Source organism: Microcaecilia unicolor, chromosome 8 (assembly GCF_901765095.1).
Source record: "Microcaecilia unicolor chromosome 8, aMicUni1.1, whole genome shotgun sequence".
Lineage (NCBI taxonomy): Eukaryota > Metazoa > Chordata > Amphibia > Gymnophiona > Siphonopidae > Microcaecilia > Microcaecilia unicolor.
The window spans coordinates 36,776,240-36,802,709 of record NC_044038.1 but is presented as its reverse complement, the minus strand read 5'-3'; the positions used below and the strand labels follow the sequence as shown (position 1 = coordinate 36,802,709).

Genomic DNA, 26,470 nt, shown 5'->3' with positions numbered 1-26,470 from the left:
AGCGTAACGAAGATACCTGGGTGGGAGGGTAGGAAGGGGGGTAGGGAGGACTGGGAGGGGGGAGGGATGGGGGAAGGGGGGGGAATAAAGTTTAATATGGTCTGCATACAATGGTCGTTAGCACTCTGGAATGTCTTGGAGTATCTGCCATGATGATGTAAATGTGTTATATAATGTTTGTATGATCTTCAATAAAAATGATTAAACATAAATGTTAATCTTCCAAAAAAAAAAAAAAAAATTAAATTGATTCCTCCAGGGACAGGGAAAAATACCTTTGTACCTGAGTGTAACACCTTGAGCTACTACTGAAAAGGGTGTGAGCAAACTCCACTCCCTCTCCCCCCCCCCCCCCCCCCCCCAAAAAAAAGCCCACAGATGTCTTTGGACACAATATGGTTAGCAGTAGGTGACTGAGGGAAAACATTTACCGGTGGTAAACGACTTGAAACTTCATGTTAGTGCTTTGGAAAATAGATAAATCCCAAGAAGAACTTCTAAGTGAATTTAAAGATCTCTTGGTAATATGAGCAGGGCTTTTTTTGAGGGGGTACTGAATACCGGCTCCTTTTCCATTGTCTGCTAAAATTGACCCATGGTCCTCAAGTTTTAATGAAAGAGCTCAGGCTCTACACACCAATTCTGCCTTAGCAGAGATTCTGGGACTGGTTGCAGGGGGCCTGGCTATTGTGGGGTGGGTCTCTCAGTAATCACCCCACCCCTGAGAGGTGGCCTGCCATTTGAGTACCAGCACCTTTTTCGCTAGAAAAAACTCACTGAATATGAGAAAAAAACTGAACACTCAGTTGCTCAGATTTGATCTGTTCTGGTGAAAGATGGGTCTTCTGCTCATGGTAAACCAGAAAGTATTGATGTCTTAAGAAACTGTAATCTAATCTAAGGAATTAGCCTTTCTTAATCAGACTTAATATATCTGCAAAAGAAATGTTCGAGAGAATTTCTGCAGTTATCTGAAGAATCAATACCAGCTATTCTTCCAATTTATTATTTTCTTGGTGGAAGACGTGTTCAGGGAGAGTTGATGAGGGATATTTCAGCTGATTTCACTGGATAATTCAAGAGACAGTATTAGGACAGGTGATTGCCATGATGCTACTTTACTGGTGACTTTGGTTAATGTATCTGAAAGGGATTGCCTATTAAAAATTTATTTCCGACATAGGGCCCTGTTTACCAAGCCACGTTATAGGCATGTTAATGTTTTTAACACTTGTTAACTGTGTATACGCCTACAGTATCCCTATAGGCGCCTACACAGGCCACATGCTAATTGTAGGCGCATTAAAAATGCTAGCGCACCTTAGTAAACAGGGCCCATAGAGTATTTGTTTAAGGGGAGAAAAGTCTTTATTTTTCCAGACATATCTAGGGAGACTCAGAAGCGAAGACAGCTTTTTGCTACATCAACCTGGCATTCTTCAACTGGGAGCAACATTCTATTTAAAAATTTCCATGCAAGTGTAAACTGTTCTATGAAGTGTGTGTTTTTTGTTTTTGTTTTTCTTTTTTTTGGACCTTGCCCACTTGACTTTCTTTTTGGCTACTGGGGGGGGGGGTTGATCCCGTATGTTTCTCTCCAGGAAGCTTCAGTATGTGAAGAGAATAGTATTTAGTAACAAAGTAAATGACGGCAGATAAAGACATGTACGGTCCATCCAGTCTGCCCAACAAGATAAACTCATTTTACATGGTATGTGATACTTTATATGTATAACCGAGTTTGATTTGTCATTGCCTTTCTCCGGGCACAGACCGTAGAAGTCTGCCCAGTACTGTTCTTGTACTAAGTTCTGAAGCTAATGTTGAAGCCCCTTAAAATTTACACTCCAGCCCATCCCTATCTATTCAATCACGATCAGGGCGTAGACTGTAGAAGTCTGCTCAGCTCCTGTTTTGTTTCCAATTACCGGCGTTGCCACCCAATCTCTGCTAAGATTCCACAGAACCATTCCTTCTAAACAGGATTCCTTTGTGTTTATCCCACGCATGTTTGAATTCCATTACCGTTTTCATCTCCACCACCTCCCGCGGGAGGGCATTCCACATATCCACCACCCTCTCTGTGAAAAAATACTTCCTGACATTAGCCCTGAGTCTGCCCCCCTTCAACCTCAATTCATGTATTCTAGTTCTACCGCCTTCCCGTCTCCGGAAAAGGTTTGTTTGCGGATTCATATCTTTCAAATATTTGAACGTCTGTATCATATCACCCTTGTTTCTCCTTTCCTCCAAGGTATACATGTTCAGGTCAGCAAGTCTCTCCTCGTACGGTTTGCAGTGCAAATCCCATACCGTTTTCATAGCTTTTCTTTGCACCGCTTCCAGTCTTTTTACATCTTTAGCAAGATATGGCCTCCAAAACTGAACACAATACTCTAAGTGGGGCCTTACCAACGACTTGTAGAGGGGCATCAACACCTCCTTTCTTCTGCTGGTTAAGCCCCTTTCTACACAGCCTAGCATCCTTCTGGCCACGGCCGTCGCCTTGTCGCATTGTTTTTTCACCTTCAGATCCTCCGACACCAACACCCCAAGGTCTCTCTCTCTCCTGAGTCGAGCTTACTAATATCTCCCCTCCTATCCGGTATCTCTCTTTTCGGTTTCCGCACCCCAAGTGCATCACTCTACACTTCTTGGCATTAAATTTTAACTATAATCAAATGACAGAAACCTAATGTATGCCTTTACTAATTATCCCTAAAACCTAATGTGACTAGTAGTATGCAATATAGCTAAATGTATAATATATTAAGTAGTGCTCAGAACTGGGTGCATGAGTTAAGTTGATCTGAGTTAGGGCTGCCATTTGTTTTCATTCGCCGGTCTTTAACGTTAAATTCCATACTCCTGAGGACGCCAGCAGGCGAAACATTTGAACGCATGTTGAGAGCGTGAAGAGACACTATCCTGCTTATAATCGAACGAGAAAAACGCCCAAGTTCCGACCTAAATCGGGAGATGGACGTTTATCTCACAAAAACGAATAAAGCGGTATAATCGAAAGCCGATTTTTGGACGTTTTCAACTGCACTCCGTCGTGGATGCGGACAAAGTTGATGGGGGCGTGTCAGAGGTGTGGCGAAGGCGGAACTGGGGCGTGGTTATCTGCCGAACAGAGATGGGCGCATTTCACCGATAATGGGAAAAAAGTATGCGTTTTTAGCTAGAATTTAGGACACTTTTCCTGGACCCTGTTTTTTCATGAATAAGGCCCCAAAAAGTGCCCTAAATGACCAGATGACCACTGGAGGGAATCGGGGATGACCTCCCCTGACTCCCCCAGTGGTCACTAACCCCCTCCCACCACAAAAAAATGAAGTTTCACAACTTTTTATTTTCACCCTCAAATGTCATACCCAGCTCCCTGGCAGCAGTATGCAGGTCCCTGGAGCAGTTGTTAGGGGGTGCAGTGGACTTCAGGCAGGTGGACCCAGGCCCATCCCCCCTACCTGTTACAATTGTGCTGCTTAATGCTTATTAGTCGTCCAACCCTCCCAAACCCACTGTACCCACATGTAGGTGCCCCCCTTCACCCTTTAGGGCTATAGTAATGGTGTAGACTTGTGGGCAGTGGGTTTTGAGGGGGATTTGGGGGGCTCAACACACAAGGGAAGGGTGCTATGCACCTGGGAGCTCTTTTACCTGTTTTGTTGGTTTTGTAAAAGTGCCCCCTAGGGTGCCCGGTTGATGTCCTGGCATGTGAGGGGGACCAGTGCACTACGAATCCTGGCCCCTCCCACGAACAAATGCCTTGGATTTATTCGTTTTTGAGCTGGGCGCTTTCATTTTCCATTATCGCTGAAAAACAAAAACGCCCAGCTCACACATTGTTGAATAAAACATGGACGTCTATTTTTTCCCAAAATACAGTTCGGTCCACCCCTTCACGGACCCGTTCTTGGAGATAAACGCCCATGGAGATAGGCGTTTTCGTTCAATTATGCCCCTCTATGTGGAAGCACTTATTATGATTTAGCACTTTTTTGCACTTTGACACAAGCTGAAAAAAGGAAAAAAGAAGAAAGCAACAATGAACTGAGTTGAGGCATGTATGTGCAGCGTACTCTACCCTGGCGACACTCAGCACTCCCAAGCTAAGTACTGGTATTTTTTTCAGCGTGCCTGAATTGTTTTGTTCGTTAGTATTTTTTGGTAGGAAGGGAGGGTATGTGGTGCTATGATGCAGGTAGAGGTGTTATGATCACAACCTGCGCTATAGCTTAACTTATGCACCCAGTTCTGAGCACTACTTAATATATTATACATTTAGCTATTTTGCATACTACTAGTCACATTAGGTTTTAGGGATAATTAGTAAAGGCATACATTAGGTTTCTATCATTTGATTATTGTTAAATATTAGGAGAAACCTTCAATTTACAGTTTCCCAGATTATTTTCATTACATTAAATTTTAACTGCCAGACCCTCGACCATTCTTCTAACGTTTGGAGATCCCTTCTCATCATTTCTACTCCCTCCAGGGTATCCACTCTATTGGCTATTTTCGTGTTATCTGCAAAAAGGCACACATTTCCTTCCAACCCTTCAGCAATATCTCCCACAAATATATTAAACAGACTAGGCCCCAGCACCGACCCCTGAGGAACTCCACTGCTCATCTTCCTTTCCTCCGAGTGGATTCCATTTACCACCTGTCGGTCAACCAGTTTTATCCAGTTCACCACTTTCGGTCCTAAGTTCAACCCTTTCAGCTTATTCACGAGTCTTCTGTGGGGGACAGTATCAAAGGCTTTGCTGAAATCCAAGTAGATTACATCTAGCGCACGTCCCTCATCCAGTTCTTTGGTCACCTAGTCAAAGAAGTCAATAAGATTCGTTTGGCAGGATTTTCCTTTGGTAAAGCCATGTTGCCTCGGGTCCTGTAACCCGTCGGTTTCTAGAAAGTTAACTATCCTTTCTTTCAGCAGCAACTCCATTATTTTTCCTATCACCTACGTGAGACTTACTGGTCTGTAGTTTTCCACTTCTTCCCTTTGTGAAGAGGCACCATATATCCGCTCATCTCCAATCTCGCGGAACCTCTCCCGTCTCTAAAGATCTATTAAATAAATCTTTAAGAGGTCCCGCCAGGACCTCTCTGAGCGCCTTCAGTATCCTGGGATGTATCCCATCCGGCCCCATAGCTTTGATCACCTTCAGATTCTCCTGCTGATCATTTGAGTCCTTTTTATTTCCTTTGTCCTAGAGTTATCTCCTAATTTGTGTATCCTCCATGTGAAGTGTATTGTAATTCCCTGATTTGTGGATTTTTTTTATCAAAATAAAATTTGTCTTAAATTAAGGTTAATTTTCTTTATATATGTTGTGCTTTGCTAAACAAGCTTAAAATTGCTTGATTGTAATTTTTAAATCTTATAAATAAGAAAATAGAAAATACAATAGTAAAAATCAGTAATTTAGTGAAAAACAGAAAACTACCTAGAAACACACTAATAGGTGAAGTGAGCAAGAAGCTCTTTGGCTCTAACTGTTGTTAAATAATGAAATCTTCAAGTTGGTGACTCTTACAAATTATATTATGTGCTCTCCAAACCACCTTACATTTGGTTGGGAACTGTAGGAAAAAGCTGGTCTTCAATCTCTGAATCATGGAGTTCATAAGTAGTAATTTTCTTATTTGTGTGGTTCTGGAAACATGAGGGACATGCCAGTTTAAAGATAGATACAGTTTCCTGATGGAGGAGTTTTAAGGACTTGGATTATATCTAATACAAACTCCACAATAGTGGCCTTGACTTGCAGGCAAGGGGGAGGGGGCAGTTCTCCCAGATTAAAGTACCCTCAGATGTTTTCTAATTGTTTTAGATGAGATCTCTTCATCCTCAGATTTATATTTTGATTTAAGAGTAGCATAAAGCTTTAGATGTGGTTAAAGAACTCTCAAAAACTTCAACAATTCTAAATAGGAGTGAAACAAATCCCATAGAGAAAGTGAAGGTACCTTATCGAAAACTTTGTCTTCAGATTTATAGCTGCATTGTTTACTGTTGGGAGGCGGGACTGGTGGTGTGGAGGCGGGGATAGTGCTGGGCAGACTTAGACGGTCTGTGCCTGAGCCGGTGGTGGGAGGCGGGGATAGTGCTGGGCAGACTTATACGGTCTGTGCCCTGAAAAAGACAGGTACAAATGAAGGTAAGGTATACACAAAAAATGGCACATGTGAGTTTATCTTGTTGGGCAGACTGGGTGGACCGTGCAGGTCTTTTTCTGCCGTCATCTACTATATTACTATGTTACAACATAGTCAAAAGCATGTGCTTGATTTTTTTTTTTGTGGTTTAGATTGTAAATTGCTTAGCATGTTTTCTGTGTAAGCAGATTAGTAAAGAAGTTACCTAACATTGAACAACTTCAGAAATATTTCTGCAACAAAATTACTTTAATCTTCAAAGTTAAAGCAAATTTGCTGCAGAAACTTAAAATGTAATAACAGACTTACATGATATTTACCTTGTACTGGTTTCCTTTAAATTTGCAATATATTCTACTTCTCTTAAATGTGCTGGGAACGCTGCTTTTTAACATATTTCTAAATGATCTAGCGATGGGAATAACTAGTGAAGTAATTAAATTTGCCGAGGACACAAAGCTATTCAAAGTTGTTAAATCACAAGAGAATTGTGAAGATTTTTGTCTGTATCTTTCTAACTAACATAGTTAAGCTTTAAGCATTGCTCCTTCTGAGCTGTACATAAGGATGATGAAAATTCAAGATAATGGATTAATTGTTTAGATTTATCCCCATATAACGATTTATTCATTAAACAAACTATCTTAAATTGTATTCTAGAATTAACATTAAGCCAATGTAGATAATGCAGTAACGGAGTAGCTTTCTCACATTTACTCTGTCAAAATGTATTTTGTAGTAATTCCAATCTCTTAACTAACTTAGGTTTTAAAAAAGGTTTGGATAATTTCCTAAAAGAATAGTCAATAACCCATTATTAAGATGGACTTGGGGAACTGGATTGGCCACTGTTCAGGATACTGGGCTTGGTGGACTTTCGGTCTGTCCCAGTGTAGCAACGCTGGTTCTTATGTCATAAACTAACTTTGGGGTAGTTATTCAGCTGGCAGTGGTTTTATTCCTGGATGTTCAATGTCAGGCCATGTCTGGCACAGGCATTGAATATCTGGGTTTGTGGCTGGCTCTTATGCGCTTAAGTGAGGTATTCAGCCCTTAAACTGCATAGGTGATCTCTTAAAGATAGGACTGGCTTTTATGTGGTCATATTTAACCGCTAAACTTTAGCTGTTAAGTGCTGACTCTGCTCACAGATCATCCACAGAATACCTGGCTTTGAGTTCAGTGGCATGTGGTGACATTCAGCGGTACTAACTGGTTACGTGTCACATAATATCAGTGGATAGTCCCGAGCAAGCAGCCTGGAGCCGTTTCTGGCTAGTTAAATCACTTTGAATATTAACCCTTTCATATACAACCGTAATCAGCCTTGATTAGACGTGATGTATACACTGTATACCTCAAGGTGGTAGTTATAAATAATGCTACATCCAGATGTCCCATAATTGATTTAGCTGGATAATTCTCCCTGTACTCGTGTTTCTAGGAAATCATTAACAACACATCCCTTGCAGAACTGGAGAAGCGATTAAAAGAAACACCATTCAAACCTCCTAAAGTTGGTAAGTATGCATTTAAACACTTCTGCCACAGACCCTTAATGGTAAGAAACTATCCAGAATTGCCTGTGCAAGCAGAAATTATTGAATGGTTCTCTACAGTGACCCATAGTCTTTATCGCCAGAAAAATGAATGCTTGCCTGTGGGTAAAAAGAGTTGTGTTTTTGTTAGGCGTTTAAAAAAAAAATTGCTATGTTAAATTAAGTGTACTGCTGTGGCATGTGTGGGGAGTGCACTGGGAACTGAAGTGTAGCTGGTTGAGTGAGATCCCCTGCCTGGCTGGCTGCAGGAAGTCCCTGCTGACAGCTCCACTAATGCCCCTTTCCCCTACCTTATGCTTCCTTGGTGGCTGACACAAGGGCAGATTCAATGGAGCACCATTACGAATAATTTAATAAATTAAAGGTCTTTTTTGCTCAGTAACATCTTCCAACTGTTTGTAGTTCTTGCTCAGTCTGAATTGGGGCTGGGATCTAATGCCACCAGCCTTATATCATTTGGTATTTAATCCCTGTGATTTAGGCTAGCCATCATAGTGGTAGTCCTTGGGCAAGGGTCATGAAATCACAGGGCTGTGGTATTGGAGTCTAGCTGCTAAGTGTCCCTGAGCAATGGTAGAGCTTGCCTTGAAAACATCCCTGGCCCTCCCAGAGAAGAAACTTGGGTACTCTGCATGGGAATGCACATTGTGCTCCCACTGAGCCACTACTGCTACAAATCATTTCTATAGCGCTACCAGTCCTACTAGATTAGCTTTAGGATTTTTCATCTGATCTTATTCCTGCAGTAATTAACTACAAAGCTGTTTCTTAAAGGGAGTGTGATTAGAGTCCATAAATTTCATTTTTTTTCCAGCAGGGTAGAAATGAGACACACTGAGATCAAGAGGAAGTGGTAGAGAAAAACTAAAACATGTAAAAACTAGTAGCACACGCTAGATGTTTCTGTTTTGTCAAAAAAAAAAAGTTCTAGAAGTCTTTATTCTATTGCCTAGGTCTTTTCTGATGTGGTATTAGATATGTTTTAATTAGAGCTGTACCAGATTCCATATTTTGCTATTTGCCGAATACAAATAATGAAAATTATTTGGCCAAATAAGAATAATGGACATGGAACGTAACATAATAAATAATAAAATAAGCAATGTGAAATCAAGTGTTTTTCAGTAAGATTTAGCACAGTAGAGCCCTGGAGTATTCGTATTTTAATTTGTCACTATTTGGCTGAATATGAATAATGTATTCGGGGCACTATACAGGGACGAATCAAATACAAATATTTGGTATAGCCCCAGTCTTAATGGCAGGATTGAAATAAGCCTAAAATATAAGCCTGCTTGACTCCTGGGAGTAAACATGATTTATACCAGATGAATATTTCCGGGCAGCAATAAAATGTCAGCTAACAAAGGGCATTTAAAACAAAATTGGTAATTAGGCTAACTTTTACTAGCCAGAAACAAATGACTAGAAAGTTAATTTTTTCTTCTGAAATGGACAGGATGTTCAGTTTGTTCTTTAGTAGGAAATCAACTATGATGGCATTTTGTTAAATCCATTTCTCTTCCAGTAGAATGAGCCCTGAAAACTCAGCTAAGCCAATTTGGAGAGTATTACATTAAAAGCTTTCAATAAAATCTGTAGTATCTGTCTTAACATTTTTTTAAATATAAGTACATAAGTAATGCCACACTTGGAAAAGACCAAGGGTCCATCGAGCCCAGCATCCTGTCCATGACAGCGGCCAATCCAGGCCAAGGGCACCTGGCAAGCTTCCCAAATGTACAAACATTCTATACATGTTATTCCTGGAATTGTGGATTTTTCCCAAGTCCATTTAGTAGTGGTTTATGGACTTGTCCTTTAGGAAACCGTCTAACCCCTTTTTAAACTCTAAGCTAACCACCTTCACCATGTTCTCCGGCAACGAATTCCAGAGTTTAATTATGCGTTGGGTGAAGAAAACTTTTCTCCGATTTGTTTTAAATTTACTACACTGTAGTTTCATCGCATGTCCCCTAGTCCTAGTATTCTTTGAAAGCGTGAACAGACACTTCACATCCACCTGTTCCACTCCACTTAACATCTTATATACCTCTATCATGTCTCCCTTCAGCTGTCTCTTCTCCAAGCTGAAAAGCCCTAGCCTCCTTAGTCTTTCTTCATAGGGAAGTCGTCCCATCCCTGCTATCATTTTAGTCGCCCTTCGCTGCACCTTTTCCAATTCAGCTATATCTTTCTTGAGATACGGCAACCAGAATTGAACACAATACTCAAGGTGCGGTCGCACCATAGAGCGATACAACGGCATTATAACATCCTCACACCTGTTTTCCTTACCTTTCCTAATAATACCCAACATTCTATTCGCTTTCCTAGCCGCAGCAGCACACTGAGCAGAAGGTTTCAGCGTATTATCGCTACTAGAGGAGTTTGTTTATGAGAGCATCTCTCCGCTTGATCTTATGCGATATTTTCGCTTAACGGGACAACACAGCGTCGCAGCATATTGCTTCCATCAGACGTACTGATTGTTATAATACAGCCGTACGTACTCTGCTACATTTTGCGACCCCTGAAGCAGGCGCTCAGCGCCGAAACACGGACCGTGTCGGGTCCGTTCAAAGACATGTTCCTCTAAACACATGATTAAAGGTTTTTTTTTACCCCTTTTTTGAAGACTCCAGGTACTTAACTCATTTATACCAGGCATAGGAGCCAGCTTTTCAGAATGATTGTGGGTGCTAAATGCAGCACAAGGTACAATGGAGGGGAGTGCTCAGCCCACACTTCACCCACAGAACTGGCACCTATGATGTCTGACACTGAATGAGAACAGAATTTAAAATGCCTAATTGCTTGTTTTCTGTGAGGAGAATAGAGTACACACAAATAGTTAAGCTGAGACCTGTAGGAAAAGGAAAAATGGGTGAAATGTCACTAAGTAAGCACAGATGTGGAAAAGGTACCAGATTTTGCTATTCTGAGCTTCCTTTCTTCCTAATACATGGGTTATTCAGATACTGCATTCAATTCAAGCTTCTCCTTCTTACCTACAAATGCACTCAGTCTGCTGCCCCTCACTATCTTTCTACCCTCATCTCCCCTTACGTTTCCGCCCGTAACCTCCGTTCACAGGATAAATCCCTCCTCTCAGTACCCTTCTCCACCACCGCCAACTCCAGGCTCCGCTCATTCTGCCTCGCCTCACCCTATGCTTGGAACAACCTTCCTGAACCCTTATGCCAAACCCCCTCCCTGCCCGACTTCAAGTCTTTGCTTAAAACCCACCTCTTCAATGCTGCTTTCGGCACCTAACCCTTACGGTTCGGTGAATCCAGACTGCCCCTATTTGACTGCCCCTATCGGACCGACCGTTCACTTGTCTATTAGATTGTAAGCTCTTTGAGCAGGGACTGTCTCTCTTTGTTAAATTGTACAGCGCTGCGTAACCCTAGTAGCGCTCTAGAAATGTTAAGTAGTAGTAGCCAGCAGATAGAGGCCTAAGAGCTGTGAGCTCTGCCTTTTAAGAAGAAATATGCAGCCATAGCTCACCAGTATTCTGTCTCTAGCAGATGGTGATGGACATTCTGTGCAGCAGAGGACTAGGCTGGTGAGATTGCTCCTAGGCTCAGTTGGAGAACTGGTCACCTGGTTGAGTTTAGGTGGGTGGAGAAGAATCTAGGGCAGGGGTCCTCAAGTCCACAACCCAGTTTGGTTTTCAGGATTTCCACAATGAATATGTATGAGATTCATTTGTGTTCATTGTAGAGGCCAACTGAGTTTCGGCTACTGTGCCGAAACTGGTCCCAAATCTTTTTTTTTTCTGCCTGATTTTGGTCAAAAGGCCATGGCCATTGTTTCAGCCGAAACTGATCATGTTTTTGCTGGAAGCTGAAAACTTGTGCATTGTCCAGTTTTGTGTCTGTCTCCCCTCCCACTCCTCCTCCGAACAGGGGTTGCCTTACCCCCTACCCCCTGTAGGTGACACCGCCCCCCCCCCCCCCCCCGGTGGCAGTCTAGAGGTCTGGTCAGGGCAGGAGTGATGCCCAGTTGCTACTGCCCATGCTGGCTCCGCTCTCAAAATGGCTGCTTTGACCTCAAATGACAATCTTGCAAGACTGCTGCAGGAGGTTACAGCAGCCATTTTGAGAATAGAGCTGACATGGGCAAAAGCGACTGGGGATCACTCCTGTCGACTATACCGCTAGACCGCAAGGGATTGTAAGGTAGTCTGGGGGGGGGGGGGGAGCTACGCTTTGCCTTTTTTTTCCTGTAATGCAATTGCAATAATGCAGTTATGTTTTTACATACCCTGTTTCCCCGAAAGTAAGACATCCCCCGAAAATAAGAACTAGTAGAGGTTTTCCTGAATTGGTAGATATAAGGCCTCCCCCGAAAGTAAGACCTAGCAAATTTTTGTTTGAAAGCAGGGCCGCCGAGAGCCGGACAAGGCAGCCCCCGGCCCCCCCCCCCCCTGAGGTCGCCAGGCCCCCTTCCACCCACCCTCCGTCGCTCCCGGCACTAACCTTAAACGCCTCCTTTCACCTTCGCAGCCAGGGCCGTGCCGATGCGGTAAGCGGGGTAAGCGCCGCAGGGGGGCGCCGCCACTGCGTGCTTACCCTGCCCTCCCGCTCCCATGTAGGAACTGCCCGCCCTCTTCTCCCCCCCCAAGATCCCTTCCTTTTTTTTTCTTTTAAATTTACCTTCCTCCGGCAGCGCAGCATCAGTGAAGGAGGCGGCGCTCCCAGTCCCGACGTCTCTAGCCTTCCCTTGTTCGCTGCTCACTGCCCCGCCTTCTTCTATGTCAAAAAAAAAAGGAACGGGATCTTGGGGGGGAGAAGAGGGCGGGCAGTTCCTACATGGGAGCGGGAGGGCAGGGGAGAGAGGGGAATCACTGCCTTGGAGCCAGGTGCGGGGGGGGGGGCCAACTGGTAGTCTGCAGGGGGGCGCCGGAGACCCTTGGCACGGCCCTGTTCGCAGCAAGCAGCAGCAGGGCAGACCTCTCCTTCCTTCCGTGCCCCACCCTCACGGACGTTACGTCAGACGAGGGCGGGACACGGAAGGAAGGAGTGGCTTGCCCTGTTGCGGCAAAGGTGAAAGGAGGCGTTTAAGGTTAGTTCCGGGAGCAATGGAGGACGAGCGGGCCAACCCCGATCCAACCCCGATGTTTCCCCGAAAAATAAGACAGCCCCTGAAAATAAGACCTAGCGCATTTTGGGGGGCAAAAATTAATATAAGACAGTGTCTTATTTTCGGGGAAACACGGTAGTAGTTTATATAGTAAATAGAGTGCTTCCAAATAAATGCTTTTTTGATACAAAAGTTTAGCAGGAATTTTAATATCTTCATTTGGGATAAGCTGCTTAGGAATTAGCCTCTCTGTGGAGATACATCAGCTGTCACTCCAAATATGGTGCAAAGCCAGCCTTTGTAAAAAGCACTGTAGCTTTGTTTCCATTAGCTGAGGTCCATATGTGTGGAGATTTTTTTGCTTGGCGGTAAAATATGGTCTCCCGTTATTTATATTATTACTAGCCGTTAAGCCCGTTAAAACAGTCGAGATTTCCAGCTACCCTCCTTGCCACCGCCGCTCCCTCCCCCCTCCGTGCCAAGCCCCCTGCACTAACCTGACAGCGCCTCTCACCTCCATGTGGAAGCGCTGCAGGCAGCAGCAGATCGCTCTGCTGCTGCCTGCAGCGCTTCCACACGGAGGTGAGAGGCACTGTCAGGTCAGTGCAGGGGGCCCGATACAGAGGGGGGCGGGAGCGGTGGCGGGGATGGGGGGGGGGAGGGTGGAGGTTGGTGCGCGCGATGTTCGTTTCCAGGCTCCAGCGGCAGCGTCCAACAGTCCGACTCCGTTTTCCTCTCTGTTCTGCCCTCTGACGTCATCACATCTTGACGCGAGGACGGGACAGAGAATGAAGTCTCTACTGCGCATTTGCAGGTGAGTCGGTCACTTGCCATTTATATGTTTGATATATTCTAGCTTGGATATTGTTTTGGTGGTTCTAAAGAGCTTCTATAATGAAGAAGCAGTGTTTTAATAAAACTTGTGACATGCAGTATTTAGATTCTTTGAGAGAGGATTCTGACGATTGTTTTCAAGCACAAGTAGTGGTATAGCTCTTGATTGTAATTTTTCAGAGCATATAGTCCTCGCATTCAGTAACATCAGTGGGCTTTTTTATTCTGGATTGTGCATCAGTCTGGTATAATGTACAGTGTCAACCAATGTCGAGACTCCTTTACCCTGTTTTAGGAAGAATTTATATTGTGCTTTTCCTTAATCAAGTTTATAACTAAATACAAAACGGGAAACATTTGAACATTACTTTTTCTTGTTTTGTGCAGTTTGGGTAAGCATAAAAAGCTGGTAATGTTTTTTTTTTTTTTTTTCCCCCACGTTCTCACAAACGTCCTGTGTCAGAGGATTTTTAACTTCTATCTGCATTGACTTGGGAACCTAAATGTGTCATGCTTGTTGTGAAGTCCTTGTTAAAAACATCTCTCCCATTTATCAGCTTGTGCTTGCAGTTCCTGGGACTGGAGGGTAATCTCCTGTGGGTTTAACAGAGGGCTGCTGACTGCAAGCTCTGATAATCCTGAGTAGACTTCATTGGTTCACATTCACACAATCAAACTTTAGTTTCCGGGTTCGGACGAAACCAGGTGATAACTTTTGATAGCGGTTTGTTTTGTCCTAAACTGAACGTTGGTCACCCTCTAATTCCCTGCTTCCATTGTATGCCGGCTGGGTTGTGGATCTTGAGGACTGGATTTGAGGATCCCTGATCTAGGGCATCTGTACCTCGAGGATTACCTAGAGGATTCTGTGTCCTTCCCATGCCATAGCAGCTTGATGCCATTGGGATTAATTAGCACAGGTTCCTGCTTCCGGTTCTTCCATGCTGGGAGCAGCATGGCTGTTTAATAGTGCAGCCTGATGTCAGAGCCACAATGAAATGACGCACTTCGGAAAGAGTGTGGCCAAGGAGAGTCACGATGAGATGGAAGCACCTTCAGAGGTAGTAAAGAGTTACTCATGTTGTGGGGTTCAGTACCTTTTATGGGAACCCTACAGCTCATCAATAGCAGTCCTTTCCAGCTCCTGAGAACTCAGAGGGGGTGACTTGTGGAAGCAGGCATCTTCTACCCCCTTGGAAGAAAATAACACAACAGCATGAAAAATAGTGGAAGAGATGGCCATTTCCTGATGAGATGACTGAACTAGAGGTGCAGTGTCTTTGCTATCCTAAACCTTGGACGAGGTCTCCTTCATTCACTCTCTTCCTGGCTATTCAGGTGTACAGAGGACAGAGGTGTGCAAGTGAACAGTAACAGGTCTGTGAATATTCCTGTAGTTTGTCCTTTTCCACAAAGGCCTCAGTTTCAGGGGAGTCCAGCAAATTGAGGGCTTGGGGAGCAGTCCAAGCCTATACAGTGGGGGAAATAAGTATTTGATCCCTTGCTGATTTTGTAAGTTTGCCCACTGACAAAGACATGAGCAGCCCATAATTGAAGGGTAGGTTATTGGTAACAGTGAGAGATAGCACATCACAAATTAAATCCGGAAAATCACATTGTGGAAAGTATATGAATTTATTTGCATTCTGCAGAGGGAAATAAGTATTTGATCCCCCACCAACCAGTAAGAGATCTGGCCCCTACAGACCAGGTAGATGCTCCAAATCAACTCGTTACCTGCATGACAGACAGCTGTCGGCAATGGTCACCTGTATGAAAGACACCTGTCCACAGACTCAGTGAATCAGTCAGACTCTAACCTCTACAAAATGGCCAAGAGCAGGGAGCTGTCTAAGGATGTCAGGGACAAGATCATACACCTGCACAAGGCTGGAATGGGCTACAAAACCATCAGTAAGACGCTGGGCGAGAAGGAGACAACTGTTGGTGCCATAGTAAGAAAATGGAAGAAGTACAAAATGACTGTCAATCGACAAAGATCTGGGGCTCCACGCAAAATCTCACCTCGTGGGGTATCCTTGATCATGAGGAAGGTTAGAAATCAGCCTACAACTACAAGGGGGGAACTTGTCAATGATCTCAAGGCAGCTGGGACCACTGTCACCACGAAAACCATTGGTAACACATTACGACATAACGGATTGCAATCCTGCAGTGCCCGCAAGGTCCCCCTGCTCCGGAAGGCACATGTGACGGCCCGTCTGAAGTTTGCCAGTGAACACTTGGATGATGCCGAGAGTGATTGGGAGAAGGTGCTGTGGTCAGATGAGACAAAAATTGAGCTCTTTGGCATGAACTCAACTCGCCGTGTTTGGAGGAAGAGAAATGCTGCCTATGACCCAAAGAACACCGTCCCCACTGTCAAGCATGGAGGTGGAAATGTTATGTTTTGGGGGTGTTTCTCTGCTAAGGGCACAGGACTACTTCACCGCATCAATGGGAGAATGGATGGGGCCATGTACCGTACAATTCTGAGTGACAACCTCCTTCCCTCCGCCAGGGCCTTAAAAATGGGTCGTGGCTGGGTCTTCCAGCACGACAATGACCCAAAACATACAGCCAAGGCAACAAAGGAGTGGCTCAGGTAGAAGCACATTAGGGTCATGGAGTGGCCTAGCCAGTCACCAGACCTTAATCCCATTGAAAACTTATGGAGGGAGCTGAAGCTGCGAGTTGCCAAGCGACAGCCCAGAACTCTTAATGATTTAGAGATGATCTGCAAAGAGGAGTGGACCAAAATTCCTCCTGACATGTGTGCAAACCTCATCATCAACTACAGAAGACGTCTGACCGCTGTGCTTGCCAACAAGGGTTTTGCCACCAAGTATTAGGTCTTGTTTGCCAGAGGGATCAAATACTTATTTCCCTCTGCAGAATGCAAATAAATTCATATACTTTCCACAATGTGATTTTCCGGATTTAATTTGTGATGTGCTATCTCTCACTGTTACCAATAACCTACCCTTCAATTATGGGCTGCTCATGTCTTTGTCAGTGGGCAAACTTACAAAATCAGCAAGGGATCAAATACTTATTTCCCCCACTGTATATGCTTCTTTTCATGCAAAAAAAGAAAAGATGAATGGCCTCGTTGAAGGATACTGAGGTCCTCTTGGTTGCTTCTGGGGATATTAGTATAAGCCATTGGAGTATGCTGAGTGGTGTAGCCAGAAAAACCTCTTTGGTTCATCCTTCGGAGAAAGGAGAACTCTTGTGGCAGATGATGACCTTTAACATGGAAACATCTCTTCTGGAGGGAAGAGCACCCAGGAATGATCTTGCAGGTGTTAGAAACTTTTTATTGGGAAGCCTTCAGTCAGGAGCCTCTGGGGATCTCATATTTGTAAGCCCATCAGAGCATTTCCAGTTCATCAAGCAATTTAAGCCTATATAGCAGTGTGGGCTACTCCAAAGCTGGCCTTTATGTGGTAAGAGCTGTGGGTAAACTTTATTCTCTGCTTCAGAGAAGAAGAAAAGGTTGAAGTCAACAAATGTGGACACCTTGGTAACAGGTCATCAAGAAGACAACCATCCCAGTAGAAGTCAATATGGCTCTGAAGATTATACAAGATCATAAAAGTGAACCTCTGTTCAGACAGGCTCTTGGTGGCTGGTTTGGGGCTGCTGGCAATGGTGTGTGATGATTACATGTCTAGAGTATGTTTTGCACTGGATTAGGTGGGTAGGAGAAAACATCCTTTAAGGATCTCACCTTGAAGTTGGTGTTTCGTTAGCAATTTACTTCTCTAGAAGAATTTCAAGATTACAGGCCTTGTCCTCCTCAGACTGAATTTGGTGGAACCAAGAAAGAAGAGGCAGCCACAAAAGTGACCATTGGTTGAAGAAAACAATTGCTTCACTCTACCTTCTCAAAGGTGAGGCAGTGCCCCAAAGTCTTAAAGCACATTCGACCAAGGGGATGGCACCTACTTGGGGCTAAGTCAGTCTGTCTTTCTTTGAGATGTTTGTACAGCTGCTTTGCACGCCTTTGCCAAGCTTTACAGACTAAATGTGCAAGCTAGAGAGGAGGTGGAGTTTTGGAGCCAAAGGTTTTTGTTGGAAGGAGTAGCTCCTCACCTGAAGTAAGGGCTGTTTTGGTACATCTCATGCCTTCTGGAATGTCTGATTAGGACAAGGAGTGAAACATTTTGGACTTTAACTGCTAATTTTCTTCCCTCAAGTCCGACCAGATCAGAGGCCCAGCCCTATAGGTGGACAAAGGGGGTTCCATGTCAGTGTTCAGAATTGGTCTGTTGTCTTGGGTAGCCTTTGGGGAGGATTCAGAAGCTCTTTGACTTTTTCTTGAGGCAGCAGCTGTGCTCCGCAGCCCTGTATTCTTTTCCCCAAATCTTCGATAAGGGGCTGTTTGAGTACTCCACATTTGCTTTGTTACAGGAATACCAGAGAGCTGTGGCTGCACGGTGCCTTATATGGCAGAGCTCTTGGTCCTTGGATCTGTCTCCATCTGCTGGCTGTTTGCCATAGTGCAATCATTTTGAATTGGTTTGGTTGGACTCTAGGAAAGAAAATTAGTAGATAAGACCAAAATTTTCTTTATTGTGTGACTCAGTGACATCTGTTAATTTTCTTTTAGTTTCCATATTGCATGCAGTGGCTTCAGCCTAACCTTACAAGACACCAGAGATTTTGTGTTGGCAGTGAGAGGGTACTGCAGCCTTAGCAATCAGCAGATGAAGTGGTGGTAGGTTTTGGTTTGCCACAGCAGTCCATTCTGATGGCATTTTGCAGCACAAAATAAATTTTTTAGCAGTTGCTGTGACCATAGCAAACTGGGACTGTGGTTATAACTACACTCGGCAGGCCATTCTGCTTGAAAATATACATTTTTTTGCTTGTAACTTCAGTCTCCATTGATGTAATATAATGTTTTGCATTAGGCACGAGTGGGAGGTGACTGTAATTTGAGATTTCCATTGTGCATATGTTGACACCCTAGCACAAAACACAAGTGCATTCCTGGTTTTACAGCTGCCAAATTTCCCAGTTCCAAGAGATTTAGGCCAGCCCTGGATTTCAGGGAATGCTATCCTGATACATTGAGACCTGCAAGACTGATTCTAATTGAGACAATGAGGGACTTGAACGTACCACACTGTATTGGTATGTGAGTTGAAAAACAGACTGGCCAAAGTCTGACTCTTGGAAAGTTGTAACTTGAGCTTCGTAGGTACTTGAAAATTTAGGTTTCTGAAAAGATGAATCTGTTACAAGCATGTGTGACCTTGCCTGTAGACATTTTCAGTTTCTTCTTTTTAATATGCAATGGCATATAGGAGGGTACAGCTGCTAAACAGGAAAGTGCTATAGATACTGCTTAACAGTTTGCCAGCTTTAGCAGATGAAGAAACATGCATCAATACTATATTCTCTTGGGCAGTAGGTAATGCTTAATTAGTTTAACCTAATAAAATTGACTGTCTTTAAATAACCCATCTGCACAGTTCAATAAAAAAAAGTTGGCATGCTCTTTAAAGTACTAATTGTGTGTAGGCTCAGGGGTTGATGTTGCTACTGAAAATAGTAAATGGTGCCAAATGTCAAGAGAGTTGGTTATGTGGGCTAGTGACACTACTCTCCATGCTGGATTGCATTTGTTTTAATGTTCATGAACCTGAAGAGGGCCTCTTTGCAAGGAACATCTAGAGCAAGCAGTGAAGCTGCTGGTATTTGGGCACCTGTTTCCCAGAGTGGCAAAACCTCTAATAATCCTGCACTTGGGTTGCTGTCACATCAGAGAGCCCTCTGTAAACCAGCCTCAGTTTGGATAGAAGAGTCACTTCTTACTTGCCTGGGTAATTGACTGCTTAACTTTGGAACCTGGCTTTTAGGAAAGCACATTGAGAAAGCTGCTCAAATGGGGTTAAAAGTTGGAGAATAGTGGACTACTGTTTCAGCTCCTCCTTCTAGATGTTAGATTGGATCATTTATACTAACATTGACAACATTTGGGTGTTGCTTAGTGTAGTACTGCTTTTATATTTTGTCCAGGAATAATTTTTTATTCCCTTCAGAAAGTGCAGAAGAGTTTCCAAGTTATGACACGGCTTCTGAACAGCTTCATGAAGCGGGCTACGATGCATACATCACAGGACTCTGCTTCATCTCCATGGCAAACTTCCTAGGTACTCAACTGAGTCTAAATCTCCTAGTTTTAGGTATTTGAGCCTGAACCCTATGTTCTGACTTCTCCTATTTTTGCTCAACAGGTTCCTTCCTCAACCCTCCCAAGCTCAATGTTTCTGCTCGATCAAAACTCATTGAACCTTTTTATAACAAGTAAGTAGTTTTTGAAAGTGCTGATTAGCACAAATATGTTGTGAGAATTGTCATGATTAAACACATATTGCTTGTTTAATACTGCAACCACTAGCGGCTGCCACAACAGCATCAGCTACTTTTTTTTTTTTTTGTTACATTTGTACCCTGCGCTTTCCCACTCATGGCAGGCTCAATGCGGCTTACATGGGGCAATGGAGGGTTAAGTGACTTGCCCAGAGTCACAAGGAGCTGCTTGTGCCTGAAGTGGGAATCGAACTCAGTTCCCCAGGACCAAAGTCCACCACCCTAACCACTAGGCCACTCCTCCACTGTTGCTACTATTTGAGATTCTACATGGAATGTTGCTATTCCAACATTCCATGTAGAAGTCGGCCCTTGCAGATCACCAATGTGGCCGCGCAGGCTTCTGCTTCTGTGAGTCTGACGTCCTGCACGTACGTGCAGGATGTCAGACTCACAGAAATAGAAGCCTGCGCAGCCTTCTACATGGAATGTTGCTAGTGGAATAGCAACATTCCATGTAGAATCTCCAATAGTATCTATTTTATTTTTGTTACATTTGTACCCCGTGCTTTCCCACTCATGGCAGGCTCAATGCGGCTTACATGGGGCAATGGAGGGTTAAGTGATTTGCCCAGAGTCACAAGGAGCTTTCTGTGCCTGAAATGGGAATCAAACTCAGTTCCTCAGTTCCCCAGGACCAAAGTCCACCACCCTAACCACTAGGCCACTCCTCCGCTGTTGCTACTATTTGAGATTCTACATGGAATGTTGCTATTCCACTAGCAACATTCCATGTAGAAGGCTGCGCACGCTTCTGTTTCTGTGAGTCTGACATCCTGCACGTACGTGCAGGATGTCAGACTCACAGAAACAGAAGGCTGCGCAGCCTTCTAGATGGAATGTTGCTAGTGGAATAGCAACATTCCATGTAGAATCTCCAATAGTAGCAACATTCCATGTAGAATCTCCATTAGTATCTATTTTATTTTTGTTACATTTGTACCTTTGCGCTTTCCCACTCATGGCAGGCTCAATGCGGCTTACATGGGGCAATGGAGGGTTAAGTGACTTGCCCAAAGTCACAAGGAGCTACTTTCCTTTCTTAACTGGGAGGCTATACTCTGCCTGTGTAGTGCACTCGGTCCAAGTCATCAGCAGCGCTACAGCATGAGCCATGTGGCCAGGGTATTTTTCCATTTCTAATTTTTCTCTGGCAGGTCATTGCTCACTTCACAGGCTGGAATGAGGCATGGGTAAAAAAGCAGCTAGGTGGCGCTGAAGCATTAGGTTGGACTTCAATCCTTGTTTCAGTTCTGCTAGATGAAGGATTTGGTTTCTGAAAGTAGACATGAAATATTACGTTACGATAGCAAGAATAAGGAAGGGTTGGGAACAAAGCCTCCACAAATGCAGCCAAACAGCAATATAAAAGTAAAACAAAACCTTATTTTTTTATTAATGTGTTCAAACCAGATATGATGTAGTCTGTTAACTTCACTGGTGTGGTAATTTAATAGGGAAAATGAAGCTTCACAAGGGACTAGCTTCTGTCAGGCTCTCAATCAGTGTGCACCAGCTTAAATTCAGTATTAAACCAAGGCCTGGTTCCAGTCTGTTCACAAAGGATCAGGAGTCTGTGTTTTTCAAGGAAAAGTTTGTGTCTAGATGTCTTGGATAATGGGCTTCTTGTCAGGCTAAGATCCAGGTTAGTAACAAACTGTAGCTATGGCTTTTGGATAATGAGTGTCATAGTTAAGTGGCTGGGCTGATCTGTGAAGTCTGTAAAAGATGGGAAAGACCACAAAATAGTTGTGAGTGGGGGCTCATGGCACCTAGCCTACTAGAGGCTGGTTCTAATTGTGCTGGAAGGAAACTGCTTGTCCAAAACAATTGCAGCCTTTACTTTTCAGCCATACTGACAAATTCATATGGACTGTCCTGTTATACTGCCTGCCTTGGCTCTGTCTCCTGCTCCCTGTACCACTTTAGTGGTAGAGATCAGGGTGGAAATATTGATGGCATGATGTGAGTTTCCCAGTACATACTTGCATGAAGAAGACACTGGAAATTTGGGAAAGTCTCTAAAACATTTTCCTCGGAGCAGCCTGACTGCTTCACCAAGGAAGCTTTACTGGGGCCCAATGAAATGTTCAGGTCTTTAGATATTGCCTTACTGAGCATAAGTAGTAAAAAAAAAATGTGGCCAACTTTTAAAATATCTTTCCTACTTACAATACTTGCAATCAGGAGATCCACACTGCAGTCTTGTTTTTAGAAACTAGGTAGTCCAGAGAAGAAGACTATCAAAGGTTCACCACATTCAAATTTATTGAGAAATGACCCGACTTGGCCAAATTTCAGTACTATGCCTTTGTCAGGGGTCAGTGAACTGTACAATGTAAGAGCATGACTGTATGTGTATGTGTATATATGTATATGTCACATTGATAGATATCTCCTCCTTGGGACTACCTGCTATTTGATACTTAAGTTGATGTGGAGTGTTTTTGTCCTGTTCTGTTTCTCTGCTTTTTTCAGCCCTTTGACGTTCTTCCTTAATTCCCTTTCTTTGGTCAAATAGTCTAAGCAACAATAGGCACCAGGTTCTGTACCTTTCAGTCCGGAAGTAGGGCTTACTATGCAGTGATGCTGAGTAGGGGTGTATGTAGTGGGGGAACCCCCCCCCCACATTTGAGTCATAGTTTTTTCAAACGAATGTTCTTTTATTTTTTTAAGGCATTTTTGGTGTATTTGACACATTTCAGTTTTGGGCATGCATGCATTGTATGCACACAGGAACGTTTTTAAGCATACGAATTGATGGTGCTTGTGTTAATTTATAAGTACACATGCATACAAGTGATTTTCCACGAATTTCAAACCAAATGCATGCTCATGAATGCACACTAGAAATGCCAGTCTGTTCCTTGTTTTAAGGAGTTAGATTCTCTAGCACATATATCAGATCCTCCTATTGAATTTTGATCTGAAATAATTATTTTTCCTGTATACTTTGAATATATTGCAGAATAATGTAATGGAATCATTGAAAACCTTTTGCATTTTATTTATGACGTGATGTACAATTAAGATATCAGTGATAGGTTTGGGGAATTTATTGCGGAGTTGAATCTAATGGGTGAAAAATCATATAGGGGTCCTTTTATTAAAGCTTAGTGCATACTAGTGGACAGTGCACGCTAAAAGCTGTTCAACCTATTTTATACCTACATCCACATGGCACTTAGCGCAAGCTAATATCCATTAGTGCAAGTTAAGTTTCAATAAAAGGGCCCCTTTTTTTCTTAAAAGCCCCTTTAGAAAAGTGGTATTCAACAGTGGCACACCTAGGGTAGTTGACACCCGTGGCTGGTCATTTTTTAACACCCCACTCGGAGTGGAGGAGTGGCCTAGTGGTTAGGGTGGTGGACTTTGGTCCTGGGGAACTGAGGAACTGAGTTTGATTCCCACTTCAGGCACAGGCAGCTCCTTGTGACTCTGGGCAAGTCGCTTAACCCTCCATTGCCCTATGTAAGCCGCATTGAGTCTGCCATGAGTGGGAAAGCGCGGGGTACAAATGTAACAAAAAAAAAAAAAAATTTAGTAGGAGGTAGCCGGCTATCTCCGCTGAATATTCACAGTTAACTATGTCGTGACTATTCAAACATTGGCCAGCTTTTTTTTTTTTTTTGGCCAAATCCACCATGTAAATAGCAGGCGTATCTTTGGCTGCTATGAACTTGCTGGGCAGCACTGAATTTTGATTCAGCCAGCCAAGTTCATAGAAGCCAAAAATTAAACTAGATATTCAATGCCGGTCATTGGAAATGGCCTGCATTGAACATTTTGGACAAAATAATAACCGTAGGAGTTACCCGGGCAGCCTCCTACAGTCTGAATATCAGCCCCAGAATGTTTTTATTTTTCTTTTTTCCACAAAAGATATAGCTCTTTTTTTTATTTTTATTTTTTAAATAGGTCAGTAACCACTGTGTTTTCTACATGGCTTCATTTATTTTCTTTAAAACTCATGTGCGTCCATCTGTCCTAGTGCCTGCTAAACTGGAAAAGATCTGCCCAAGCTTCACACAGATCAAAAGTATTCTAATAAGAAAAAAAATTGAACCTTGTAGTCCTAGGGCAGAGATTTAACTGGAGTCTAGGTGTTTTTCCGTTATCACTAGGGAAATGAAATCAAAATTGAAGCATTGATGAAATGTGTGTGCTTCTAACAGTACTAACAGATTAAGATGGAGCTTGTGCAGTTACCTCTTAATATGAAGCTTTATTGATCTGAGATGTCTAATGTTAGACTTGCTTCAGGCTTGATAATGGCAGTAAATGCGTTTTCTTGTTTATCTTGGCTCCCTAGCAGTGTTCTATTAAGTACTAATGGCAAATTAGAAGTAGAAGTCTTGATTATTGGCAGTACTAATCAGTATCATTTTATTACACTACCCCTCTCTAGTGCTTGCACTCCTGCAGCAAACATACTAATCAGTATTTTATTATACTGCCCCACTCCTGTGCTTGCACTCTTGCAGCAAACATTGCAAAACTGAATTCCACTGTATTTTCCATATTCTCTAACTCCCCCCCCCCCCCCCTTTTTTTTAAATAAAATTTAGGAGTAGACTATAAGCTTCATGGAGTATGACAATCTTGTGTTTGTTACTTAGATCTGTACAGATTAATAGCAGTGGCATAGCCAGATAAAATATTAAGGGTGGGCCAAGGGGGAGGATTGGATGGGCACGATTGTCATGCCGTAGCTGGTGGGAATCCCCATGCCTCACCAGCTGAAGACATTAGGAGCTCACCATAACTTCCCTCAACCAAACTTGGCAGCCAGCACCAGCACCCTGTGAACGCTCAGTTCTTGCACATAAACTGAGTATGTGCCCTGATTTTCACTCTGGCCTTAAGCTTCTCAAGTGCCAGTTGTACCATGCTGAATATCTTTTCATGAACACAAAATACCCTCTTTTTGTTATTTTCCTTTACTCCAGGGTTTACAAACTGTGAGGTGGGGAAAACTAAATGCTTGTTCCTCACTATGACCTTTGCTTCTTGCTCTCTTAAAAAGTTGTATGAGATTCTCCATGATGTTGCATTGCCCTCCCAAACCTCCACAGATTCCATCCACTGCCCCTTGTGCATTTATACCTTGGAGGTATTAAAATATCCTATCTCTTCATCACACTTCTCTTTTCGATGTCCCCCATAACCTTTTGAAGACCACTGACCATTTTAGGGTAGCCAACCTCTGGGTGTGGTCTTCAGAACTGCACACATTATTATAAATAGTCTTGCCATAAGCCATTATTAAGATGGACTTAGGAAAATTCACTACTTTTTTCTTGGATAAACAGTATAAAATCTGTTCTCCGAGGACAAGCAGGCTGCTTGTTCTCACTGATGGGTGACGCCCACGGCAGCCCCTCCAATCGGAACACTTTCTAGCAAAGTCCTTTGCTAGTCCTCGCGCGCCGATGCGCACCGTGCATGCGCGGCCGTCTTCCTGCCCGAACCGGCTCGTGCCGGCCAGTCTTCTTTTGTCCGCGCTCGGTACGGTCGTGTTTCGCCGTTCGCACCCCAAAAAGTTGACCTCGCGCATCGTTCATCGACTTTGTTCTTTAAAAAAAAAAAAAGGTGTCGGGAGGAGGCCTTTTGGTTTTCTCCCTTCCCGTACTTCGAGTTTTTTGCCCCGCTAAGTTTTCTTTCGTCGTTGGGGTAGGCCCTATTTAGGCCTCGGTCGAAGTTTTTCTTCCCCCCTATTTTTGTGGTGCCATTTTCGCCATTTCGAGTTTTGATCTCGCCGGCGCGATTTTTCCGCCCATGACATCGAAGTCTTCCAGTGGCTTCAAGAAGTGCACCCAGTGCGCCCGGGTAATCTCGCTCACTGACAGGCACGCGTCGTGTCTTCAGTGTCTGGGGGCTGGGCACCGCCCTCAGGCCTGTAGTCTGTGTTCCCTCTTACAAAAGCGGACTCAGGTAGTGAGGTTAGCCCAGTGGAACATTTTGTTCTCGGGCTCTTCGTCGGCATCGGCACTGGGAGTATCGACTGCCTCGACGTCGTCGGCGAGCGGACCTTCATCGTCGCCCCCGATTGCATCGAGTGCATCGAGGCATCGGGGCGACATCGGAGGGCTGTGTCGGTTGTATCGAGACCTCCTCGTCTGCTGATGTCGTCGGACGGTGGTGCTTCGTCTAGAGTGCAGGTGAGGGCTGTCCATTCCCCTGCTGGTGGCGGTGAGCCTTCAGGTGGGTCTCCCCCTACCCTGAGGGCTCCTGCAGTACAGCCCCCCCCCGAGAGCGACCCTCTTCGGCCTCGGCCCCGAGGAAGAGACGGCTGGATTCTACGTCCTCCTCGTCGGTGCCGGGAAGCTCCGGTGACGTGCTTCGTTCCAAAAAATCGAAGAAGCATCGTCACCGGTCCCCTTCCCGTGTCGGCACCGAGAGCTCTGGGTCGCCGAGGGAGTCGGCAC

At 43.9% G+C, this 26,470-nt stretch overlaps 1 protein-coding gene across 1 annotated transcript in view; it reads left to right on the top strand.

Moving 5' to 3' along the window:
* PARN (poly(A)-specific ribonuclease) overlaps positions 1–26,470 on the top strand; it is a 201,257-nt gene that overhangs the window by 68,924 nt on the left and 105,863 nt on the right. Inside the window, 3 exon segments of the mRNA XM_030211049.1 lie at positions 7,619–7,694; positions 19,712–19,822; positions 19,907–19,976. Of these exon segments, the coding sequence (XP_030066909.1) occupies positions 7,619–7,694; positions 19,712–19,822; positions 19,907–19,976 (257 nt within the window).